The sequence below is a fragment of the Lipotes vexillifer genome, unplaced genomic scaffold (assembly GCF_000442215.2).
Source record: "Lipotes vexillifer unplaced genomic scaffold, Lipotes_vexillifer_v1.1 scaffold1002, whole genome shotgun sequence".
Classification (NCBI taxonomy): domain Eukaryota; kingdom Metazoa; phylum Chordata; class Mammalia; order Artiodactyla; family Lipotidae; genus Lipotes; species Lipotes vexillifer.
In genome coordinates this window covers 740,038-752,109 of record NW_006796766.1, presented here as the reverse complement: position 1 = coordinate 752,109, position 12,072 = coordinate 740,038, and the positions used below count along the sequence as shown (strand labels likewise).

The 12,072-nt window shown below is 40.6% G+C and overlaps 1 protein-coding gene across 1 annotated transcript in view; it reads right to left on the bottom strand.

Moving 5' to 3' along the window:
• The window catches only part of PUS7 (pseudouridine synthase 7), a 57,939-nt gene that overhangs the window by 11,485 nt on the left and 34,382 nt on the right, over nucleotides 1-12,072 (bottom strand). Inside the window, exons 8-9 of the mRNA XM_007468982.1 lie at nucleotides 3,527-3,655; nucleotides 2,795-2,920 (exon numbers count right to left, since the gene is read on the bottom strand). Of these exons, the coding sequence (XP_007469044.1) occupies nucleotides 2,795-2,920; nucleotides 3,527-3,655 (255 nt within the window). The remainder of the gene's footprint in view (nucleotides 1-2,794; nucleotides 2,921-3,526; nucleotides 3,656-12,072) is intronic.

Genomic DNA, 12,072 nt, shown 5'->3' with positions numbered 1-12,072 from the left:
TAACCGAGTAGGGAAAAGCCAGACTATTTCCCAAAATGGCTGTACCACTTTAGATTCCCACCAGCAAGTCATGAGACGTCCAAGTTCTCCACATCCTCAACAATACTTTTTTTTTTCTTTTTTGGCTGCACTGGGTCTTCGTTGCTACACGTGGGCTTTCTCTAGTTGCGGCAAGCCAGGTCTTACTCTTCGTTGCAGTGGCTTCTCTTATTGCAGAGCATGGGCTCTAGGCGTGCAGGCTTCAGTAGTTGCGGTGCACGGGCTCAGTAGTCGAGGCATGTGGGCTCTAGGGGGCACGGGCTTCAGTAGTTGTGGCTCACGGGCTCTAGAGCGCAGGCTCAGTAGTCCTGCCGCACAGGCTTAGTTGCTCCACGGCATGTGGGATCTTCCCGGACCAGGGATTGAACCCGTGTCCCCTGCTTTGGCAGGCGGATTCTTTTTTATTTATTTATTTGTTTATTTATTTTATTATTTTTATTTTTGGCTGCGTTGGGTGTTGGTTGCTGGGCGCGGGCTCTCTCTAGTTGCTCCTCGCTGCGGTGTGCGGGCCTCTCATTGCAGTGGCCTCTCATGTTGCAGAGCACAGGTTCTAGGCATGCGGGCTTCAGCAGTTGCAGTACGCAGGCTCAGCAGTTGTGGCGCAGGGGCTGAGTTGCTCCGTGGCATGTGGGATCCTCCCAGACCAGAGCTCGAACCCAAGTCCCCTGCATTGGCAGGTAGACTCCTAACCACTGCGCCACCAAGGAAGCCTGGCAGGTGGATTCCTAACCACTACACCACCAAGAAAGTCCCCCACCCATACTTATTTATTGTCTGTCTTTCTGATTTTAGCCACTGTACTGGGTGTGAAGTAGTATCTCACTGTGGTTTTGAACTGCTTTTTCCCAGTGATTAGTGATGTCAAGCATCTTTTTATGTGCTTGTTGGCCATTAGTCTATGTTCTATGGAGAAATGTCTACTCAGATTTTTTGACCATTTTTAGGTTATCTGTCTTTTTGTTTTTGAGTCATAATAGTTCTTTAAATATTTTGGATTCAAGTCATTCTTCCACCTTTAAACTATAAACTGAGGGTTTTTTTCTTTAGGTGGTCCTGTGGTGGTAACAAGTGGGCTACTCTGAAACTAGGCAACATTCTTGTGTTTTACAAATTGTTGGTTAGGAATTCTGAATGGATTATATACTGACTTTATACTTGGGCATGTTAATGCAATTTTGGCCCTGAATAAATCTGATGTCATTTTCATTAGCTATTTTACATTATCTTTGGAGTGCAAAATTTACAGGGTCCCATGGCTGCTATTCTGCCGAATTAGCTACAAATTCAACGGGTGATACAGCCTTCTCTTAAATATTCTGTCTCACAGTACAATTAGCATCTTCATTATCAGTGTCCTCTGAACATTAGCAAGATTGAAAATATTATCTTTCATTATCTAATAATAGTGATTATTATTTATTACAGTGTTCTTCCTGGCAACATTTTTCTTCTCTGGTTAGTATATTCTAATTTAAATATATTACTTTCCATTTATTGAGCACTTCCTATCTGCTAGGCATAGAAACAGGTATTGCATTAAGACTTTATCTTACTTCATTTTCACCACCCCTGTGAGGTTGGTGTTATCCTTTCCATTTCACAGATGACTAATGTGAGGCTCAGAACTGAAATCTGACTTCAATGCCTGAGGGGTTTTGTTTTGTCCTTTTTTTTTTTTTTTTTTTTTTGGCTGAAGCGCAAGGCTTGCGGGATCTTAGTTCCCCCACCAGCGACTGAACCCAGGCCCTAGGCAGCGAAAGCGCACAGTCCTAACCACTGGACTGCCAGGGAATTACCCACTTCTGCCTGAGCTTTTAACCCTAACACTGCCTCAAAGAGGTAGAGGAAATACTACATGATATTTTTCATTTTGTGCTCTTAAAGATGCATGAACAAACGCAACTTCACGGAGTCAGCTGCTGAACCATGGACTGATTCAAGAAGAGCCCCTCTATTCTCAGTGCTGCACCTGACCAACTAGTGAGCCCGGGCAGGCTCCCTAAGCCGAGATTTCATCTTTGCTAAAATAAAGGATTTGAAGCACCAGGAAGAACATGAACTAAACCTCTCAGATCACTTGCAACTCAGACTTCCACAGTTCTAACTGCCACGTGAGTAATTATTTAGGTAACACAGTCTCTGCTGGACAGCAGGATAGCATAAGTAAGTTTATAAACCCAAGTATTTATTGATGGGATTCCCACTCTAGCTCGCCCTACAGGGATTTCCTGTTATCTCAAAGCTAATCAGAGAGTTCTTAAAATAAATTTTACTTGCTAATTGCACCCTATACCACTTTCTTTAAAGGATGGGGGAGGGCAGGTACAAGTTTAAGAAACTAGGAAGCACTTGTTAACGGAGATCATAAACTACACCATCTCCTTCAGGCTACTTTGGGTCTGAGTTACGCAACTGCTACTGTTGGGTCACTTACTGAGCCAAGATTTACCTGTAAAAAAGAAAATAAAATAGAATCCCTGGATGGGCTATCAGGGGAGAGAGAAAAACTTTACTTTTCAAGTTATACCTTTTTGAACTCTTATTTTTTCACCTTGTGCATGTATTATCATAAAACAGAAGGAGGCTGTGGATCAGTTGGTCATCCAAAAGGATGAGACACACTGCTTCGTTTGGCCCAGATTTCCATTTTTTTCTAGGAAATCTAAAAATAATTAAAAACATCACCAACAAAAAACATCCTGCTTCTTTTTATTAAGGAGAGAGCTCTTTTAGATGAAAGTTAAGAAATACAAACCTTCCAACTTGATATGTGGGGACGGCTGTGGTTCCAAACCTTTGCATTCCATAGTAGTTAATAAATCCAATCTCCTTGAGAGAGTTCATGGCTTGTTCCACTTGGTCGTCAGTTCCAGTAATATTTCTGTAGGGGCCCAAATTACCCAGAGAAAAAAATTTACAGGCCAACACATTCAGGGATGCATATCACAAGTGACATGGCTTGGCTTCTGTGCCTTTCCCTTGCCCCCTGCAGCTTTCTACCTCCTGAGGACACTGTCTTTTTAAAAATTATGACATATACACAACACTAAATTTACCTTTTTAGCCATTTCTAAGTATGCAATCCAGTAGCATTAAGTACATTCACAATGTTGTGCAACCTTTACCACTATCTTCATCTTCGCAAATCTAAACTCCGCACCTATTAAACAGTAGCTCTCCATCTCCCCGCCCGCACCTTATACCCCAGGTAACTTTAGGTACTGAATGAGTGGAATCATAGGCCATCTTTTGTATTTCAAGGAGATGGCTTCTTTCCAAAGGTGGTGCTGAGTTTTTAGAGGGGTGGGCGTGTTGGTACAAACAATGCAGCTGTGTTTGCTCTCCCAGCCTCATCGGGCCCCATCCCCCCTTCCCGGCTGTCAAGGGCATCTGCACCAGCTCACTGGGATTAACAACTGTTCTGAACAGACTCAAGGTGACACAGCAAGACCCCCTCTGGTCTGCATTCATACCCGCAGCTCTTTACCTGAGGACAACAGTGAAGTGATTCCCTTGAAGCTCTCCCAATTTCAGAGGGTTTTTCTGATAGCTGAAATTCCCTAGCTTAAAGTTCATCAAGCACTTATTCAAGTGGGCAAGTCTTTGCGCAGTTATTCTAAAAAATACGAAATAAAAAAAGGAGCAGAAAGAGGCTCATGAGCTGTTGCCTGGCTGAAATGGTCTAGGATACTTTACTACAGAAAACAGCAGCTTGAAATGAGACTACACACTATGATGATGGAAAAGAAAGGCACCGCAGCTGGTGGGGTGAACCTACCTTTCATTTGCCTCTGGAATGTTCCTCCAGCATGAGGACACCTGTTCCTATTGGAATGATGTAACCTGGGCCATGTTTATATTCTTAGAGCCTCATGTTACTTACATACTGATAATGGAACGGTATCATCTGTGAAATTTTCTAGTTTTTGTGAGGGAAGAGGGGTGAGAAAGGGAGCAGAGAGCAATCCCTTACAGGTAAAAAGATAGTTATTAAGCATTAAAAAGTTATATTTTCATTTTTGTCCCTCAGAAAAATATTGTAAACTCACTACAGAAAATTTGGAAAAATACAGAAAAGTACAGAGTAAGGAAAAAAAATTCAGTTTCAGCACCTGAAAAACAAATCTGTTAATAGCTAACTTTGAATTTCCTCCCATTCTTTCTTTCTTAAACTCATGTCAGATATATTTATATAATACTTATCTTTATCTGACTATATATATGTAGTCAGAATCCTACCATAATCTGTACCCTCCTGCTATCATTTAAATGGCATTATAAAATTTTCATGAAAAACTTCTTAACTTCTTTAATAGTATAATACACATAGAAAAAGAAATACAGTACTAAAAGGCCTCTGTTCTATCTCTATCCCTCAATACCCCTCCCCACTGGCAGCCAACATTAAAAGTTTCTTGTCTATTCTTCTAGTAACACTTTCTGTACACACAGGTATACCTATTGTCTTCTCTCTTTTTGGAATTTCTTTGTAAGCTTTTAATACATATGTTATATATACAGAAAAGTACACAGATCGTAAGTGTTCTGCTTGACGGATTTTCACAAAGTGAACACAACCATGTAACTGGCATCCAGATCTTCCCTTTCAAAAAACAATTTTTGTTACATTATAAATTGTTCAGCATCTTGCTTATATTCACTGAAAAAATGCATACTACAGACTTGGCTTATGCATACAGTCCTTCTAAAGCTGCCTCACTCTGTGTACAGCTTCAAAGAATGGCTGCTGCACTGCCTGGATCCTTTCTCTGAACTTTATCTGACCAGTCCCCTGTGATGGGCATTTAAATTGCTACCCATCTTTTGCTATTACAATCCATTCTATAACACATACCCTCGTATAGACTTCTTGGTGCATCTACATAGGTGAATGATTCGGATAAGCCCCTAGAATTAGAAGGCAGGGATCTTAAATTTTAATCCCTACTGCCCTCCAAAAAAAGTTACACCAATTCACACTCACACCATTAATATGTAAGTGCCTACTTCCTCACACAGCATGTTATAAACCTTTTTGAGCTCTGTCAGGCTGATAAGTTAAAAATGCTACCTTGGGGCTTCCCTAGTGGCACAGTCGTTAAGAATCCGCCTGTCAATGCAGGGGACACAGGTTGGAGCCCTGGTCTGGGAAGATCCCACATGCCACGGAGCAACTAAGCCTGTGAGCCACAACTACTGAGCCTGTGCTCTAGAGTCCAAGAGCCACAACTACTGAGCCCACATGCCGCAACTACTGAAGCCCACGCACCACGACGAAGAGTAGCCCCCCCGCTCACCGCAAGCAGAGAAAGCCCGCACAGCAACGAAGACCCAACACAGCCAAAAATAAATAAATTTATTTATTTTAAAAAATGCTATTTTGATTTTTATCTGAATGCTTCTTACTATGAGAGAAACTAAACATTTCTTCATTATCTTGACTGTGAAGTACCTGTTCGTCCTACTACTTTTTTTTCTATTGGATTGTTAATATTCTTCTGTTTTCATATATTAAGGAAATCTACCCTTTACCACATAGCTTGCAAACATTATCTCCCATTTTGTGAGTTTATTCATAATATTTTACATTTTAGAAAATCTCCCAACTTCATGTTAAAAAAAATCAAACTGGAGAAAATTGGCAACACTGTAACGAAAGGTCTTATACCTCACCTGTAGATTTACCGATTGCTAACCACTTCCCAGATTTACTTTACATATATTTCTAGATATATGAACACCCACACATTACACATATGTGCATACATACACACATGCAGGTAAAACCTATGTATTTTTCTGAACCATGTGAGAATGAGCTGCAGACCTAGGGACACCTCACCCCTAAAGTGACTGCAGTGTGTCTCCTAAGAACAGCAGGGTCTCCCGCGTTTCTAACCACCAGTCATCCTCACGAAGCCTATGTGAATTCAAGGCCACTGATGAGCAGTCCACATCCAATTCCCCCAATTCCCCCAATAACATCACTTAGATTTTTTTTTTTAAACCTCCTTAAATTCAGGATCTAATCAGGAACCAGGACAATCATTGTTTCCTCACATTAAGGTGCCCACATTTTGGTGGGAATATCATCACGGAGGTGATGCTGTGGCTTTTTCAGCGTATCGCAGCGAAACGGTACCTCTCTCTCCTTTCCCTTTTTTAGTTGGTAATCTGTGGGGTGACATTTTAAAAATTCTGTGACTATCCTCTTCCCCCATAGTCTTTTATCCAACTGTTTAGGTACCCGAGGATAATTTTTTATTATTATTATTTTTTCACTGTGCGGCATGTGGGATCCCAGCTCCCGGAACAGGGATGGAGCCCGCACTGCCTGCATTGAAAGCACAGAGTCTTAACCACTGGACCAGCAGGGAAGTCCCCCAAGGGTAATTGTTGGCTGAGGCAAATATTACTGTGTTGACTGCGAAAGACGGTTTTTCTATACCCACCATTCCTCCTATATTACTTGGCATTCTTCTACAAATAGGACTGTACAGTAAAAAATTTTTTTTTCATTTTCCCATTTAGGTTGTTAGATAATATAGAGCAGAGTTTTCTGTGCTATACAGTAGGTCCTAGTTGGTTATCTTTTCTTCTTAATTTTTATTTTATTTTGATTTTTTTCAAAAAAATTTATTTATTTATTTATTTTTGGCTGTGTTGGGTCTTCATTGTTGCACGTGGGCTTTCTCTAATTGCAGAGAGTGGGGACTACTCTTTGTTGCAGTGCGCAGGCTTCTCACTGCGGTGGCTTCTCTTGTTGCAGAGCACGGGCTCTAGGCATGCGGGCTTCAGGAGTTGTGGCTCGCAGGCTCTAGAGCACAGGCTCAGTAGTAGTGGCACCCGGCCTTAGTTGCTCCGCAGTATGTGGGATCTCCCCGGACCAGGGCTTGAACCCGTGTACTCTGCACTGGCAGGCGGATTCTTAACCACTGTGCCACCGGGGAAGCCCTGGTTATCCATTTTAAATACAGCAGTGTGTACATGTCAATCCCAAACTCCCTAACTATCCCTCCCCCCACCCTCCACCCTGGAAACCGTAAGTTCGTTCTCTAAGTCTGTGAGTCTGTTGAATTTCAGTTAGTTGAAATTTAGTTAGTTGCATTTTAGTTAGCTGAATTTTTTTTTAATAGCTCTGGGATTTAAGTCTATTTAGGAAGGGTGTCCCTAGTCAGAGATTATTTTTTTTTAATAGTATGCCCAGGTATAAGTAGAGTACTTTCGCAGTTGTTGTTGTTTTTTATGAACTTATTTATTTATTAGCTGCATTGAGTCCTCGTTGCTGCATGCAGGCCTTCTCCAATTGCGGTGAGCGGGGCTACTCTTGGTTGTGGTGGCCTCTACCGTCACGCAGCACGGGCTCTAGGCACGTGGGCTCAGTAGTTGTGGCTCGCAGGCTCTAGAGTACAGGCTCAGTAGTTGTGGCGCACGGGCCTAGCCGCTCCGTGGCATGTGGGATCCTCCTGGACCAAGGCTCGAACCCGTGTCCCCCGCATTGGCAGGCCCAATCCTAACCACTGGACCACCAGGGAAGCCCCAGTTATTGTTGTTTTAGAGTAAAAAGGGTACTTTTCCTTTTATTTCCTTCTGGCCAACAGTAGTGACGTACTTTTCATCATGTCTCATTTACAGCAGTGCCGGCCTCCATGCTGCCCCTAACACACTAATCTTGACTTACTGGTCTTTTAAAGTCTACAATGGTTGTGGCAAAGAAGAAAAGAACTCTGGTACTGGGGTCCCAGGGGCTTTGACTGGCAGTTTCTGTTTACTCTCCCCAGTCAACTACTGATGCCCAAAGTGGCTCATTTAGAGAGGAATGGGAGGAGGTCAAGTTCTCCCGCTCTGCTTTAAATTATGCACTCTCTTCATCCTAGGCAACAAGGAGGTTAAGGAAAGAAGAGAGGAAAGCTGTTCACACACAAGTCAGTAACAGTATCAGCTGCTGCTCAGTGGCTTTGGTTCTGCATTTTAAATTATCAGCATACACGTATCTTTTGGCTTTTTGTCTTTTTTTAAAAGGTAGATTGAGGAGTATAAATACTACACCAAGGACCTGGTTACAAAAGATAAATATTCATATTACATCTATCTGTAATTTCATATATCTCTCTCTCTCCATCTATCTTCGCAGTGACACTGTGGCTGATACCACCTTTCAAATGGCTTTGTTAATATTTGGCAAAGCTTTGCCTCTTCCAGTGAAGACATATAAAAACTCAGGTAAGGAGTCAATTTAATTTTTTTTTTCAGGTGGCTACTCAGTTATTTCAACAAATTCACTGACTCAAAACTTTTCTTTGGGACTTCCCTGGTGGCGCAGTGGTTAAGATTCCAGGCTCCCAATGCAGGGGGCCAGGGTTCGATCCCTGGTCAGGGAACTATGTCCCACATGCATGCTGCAACTAAGAGTTCACATGCCACAACTAAGGAGCCCACCTGCTGCAACTAATAAATTAAAAAACAAACAAACAAACAAAAAACCAACACTCTTCTTTGCTGATTTTAAATGCTACTTGCTTACACACTAACTCTGTGGATATATCTGGGTCTGTAATTATTCTAATGCTACCCGTTTATGTGCCAGTATCATATTGCTTTAACTGCTATACTTTTTTGGCCATGCCACGCAGCATGTGGGATCTTCGTTCCCCAACCGGGGATCGAACCCGTGCCCCCTGCCTTAGGAGTGTGGAGTCTTAACCAATGGACTGCCAGGGAAGTCCCTACTATACTTCTATAATATGCTTTAAAATATACTGAGGCTGGACAGCTACACGTAAAAGAATGAAATTAGAACATTCTCTAACAACATAAACAAAAATAAACTCAAAATGGATTAAAGACCTAAATGTAAGACCAGATACTATAAAACTCCTAGAAAAAAATATAGGCAGAACATGCTTTGGGCTCCCCTGGTGGCGCACTGGTTAAGAATCCACCTGCCAATGCAGGGGACATGGGTTTGAGCCCTGGTCTGGGAAGATCCCACATGTTGCAGAGCAGCTAAGCTCGTGCGCCCCAACTACTGAGCCTGCGCGCCCCAACTACTGAGCCCATGCGCCACAACTACTGAAGCCCACATGCCTAGAGCCCATGCTCTGCAACGAGAAGCCACCGCAATGAGAAGGCTGCGCAACAGAACAAAGACTAGGCCCCGCTCACCACAACTAGAGAAAGCCTGTGCACAGCAACGAAGACCCAACGCAGCCATAAATTAATTAACTAATTAATTATTTTAAAAGAACATGCTTTGACATAAATCATAGCACTGTTTTCTTGTGTCCATCTCCTAGAGTAATGGAAACAAAAGTAAAAATAAACAAATGGGACCTAATTAAACATAAAAGCTTTTGCACGGCAAAGGAAATCATAAACAAAACAAAACAACAGACTGGAAGAAAATATTTGCAAATGATGCAACCAACGAGGGCTTAATTTGCAAAATATACAAACAGTTTATATAGCTCATTATCAAAAAAAAAAAACCAATCAAAAATGGGCAGAAGACCTAAATAGACATTTCTCCAGAAAAGACATACAGATGGCCAACAGGTACATGAAAAGACGCTCAATATTGCTAATTATTAAGAGACATGCAAATCAAAACTACAGTGAGGTACCACTTCGCACCAGTCAGAATGACCATTAAAAAGCCTACAAATAACAAATGCTGGAGAGGGTGTAGAGAAAAGGGAACCCTCCTACACTGTTGGTGGGAATGTAAATTGGTAACAGCCACTATGGAGAAGAATATGGAGGTTCCTTAAAAAGCTAAAAATAGAACTACCATACAACCCAGCAATCCCACTCCTGGGCATATACCCAGAAAAGATGAAAACTCTAATTTAAAATGATGCATGCGGGCTTCCCTGGTGGTGCAGTGGTTAAGAATCCGCCTGCCAATGCAGGGGACATGGGTTCGAGCCCTGGTCCGGGAAGATCTCACATGCCGTGGAGCAACTAAGCCCCTGCGCCACAACTAATGAGCCTGCACTCTAGAGCCCATGAGCCACAACTACTGAGCCCGCGTGCCTAGAGCCCATGCTCTGCAACAAGAGAAGCCACCGTAATAAGAAGCCCGCAAACCAGAACGAAGACTAGGCCCCGCTCGCTGCAACTACAGAAAGCCCACGCACAGCAACGGAGACCCAGTGCAGCCAAAAATAAATAAATAAATTTATTAAAAAAAAAAAAAAGATACATGCGCCCCAGTGTTCATAGCAGCGCTATTTACAAGAGTCAAGACATGGAAACAACCTAAATGTCTACTGAAAGATGAATGGCTACAGAAGATGTGGTACCTACATACAACAGAATATTACTCAGCCATAACAAAGAATGAAATAATGCCATTTGCAGCAACACGGATGGACCTGGAGATTATCATACCAAGTGAAGTAAGTCAGAGAAAGACAAATATTATATGCTTTTACTTATGTGTGGTAAAAAATATATATACAAATGAACTTATTTACAAAACAGAAACAGACTCACAGACATAGAAAACAAACATGGTTACCACAGGGGAAAGGGGGAAGGGAGGAATAAACTGGGAATGTGAGATTAACATACATACACTACTATATATAAAATAAACAAAGTCGTACTGTATAGTACAGGGAACTATATTCAGTATCTTGTAATAACCAATAATGGAAAAGAATCTGAAAAAGAATATATGTGTGTGTGTCTGTGCGTGTATATACATACATACATATATATATATATATATATATATATATGTATAAAACTGACTTTGTTGTACACCTGAAACAATGTAAATCAACTATACTTCAATAAAAATAAATTTAAAAAATAAAAACAGGTGGTAAGTTAGAGAAATCGATTACTGTAAATCCAGAAATATCTTAGGGTGGAAAGTGTAGTTAAAATGTTTTACTAGTCTAAGTGTACAACTTACCCCACAGCAGAAATCATCATGAGAATGTTTCAATAAAAACATTTTAAAAATGAAAATATATATGTATTTATACATACATTTTTTATTTTTATAGATATGTCATATATATATACTGAGGCTAATACCCCTTTATCAGTCACTTTTTCCAGAATTTTTATGGCTAGTTCTGTGTCTTTCCCATATTATGATCAGCTTGATTACACTGAAACATTCTATTGGAATTTTCATTAGTATCAGCATAAATTTATACATTTATTCATTAGAGAACATTTATATGTATCCAAGAACAGGTTATAGCATTCATTTATTCAAGTCCTTTTACATCGATCAATAGCATTTCAAAGTTTCTTCATAGAGAGAGATCTTATACTTTACAAAAATCTTTTGTTTCTAGGTATGTTCTTTTCTTTTCTTTTAAACTTTTTCTGTGTAAAAGAGTTTTTTCCATTATAATTTCTAACTGGCTATCATCTGAATATTGATTTTTGTACATAATCTTTCCTATCTTGTATAACTTTCAGTCAACTCCTTGCGTAGAAACGATAATATATCAGAAACTGCAATTTGGCCTCCTCCCTTCTAATTTTTACACCACTTATTTCTTAATTTTGTTTTTTGTATTACAGTATGCCTAGAACAATGATAAATAGTGGTAATAGTGTGATCATCTTTATTTACTTTGTTCCCAGCTCTAATAAAAGGCTCTAGTATTTCACCATTAAACAGGACATTGGCCTTTCATTTGAGACTTTCACACTTTGCCCTTTCCTTTAATAAAGAGCCTTTTTGAAAATTACAAATAATCTAATATGGTCAAAAATAATTCATCAATTGGAATTTACTTATTTAGCCATTCATTTAAGATTTTCCAGTTTGGGTCACCTGGGTTGTTTACAATTTTTCAAAATTACAAATAATGCTGCACAGTGTATCACTGTGCCTAAGAAAGTCGTTTTAAGTTTTTCTGAATTCAGACTTCCTCTGAAAAGACATCTACGCTGAGAGCTACCAGAACAAAGAGCGTTTGTGCTTCACTTTGTTGAATACACTTCTCTCTTTACTACTCTGGACTGTGCAGTGTTTTTCAGCCTTGGTCCTTAAGCACATTC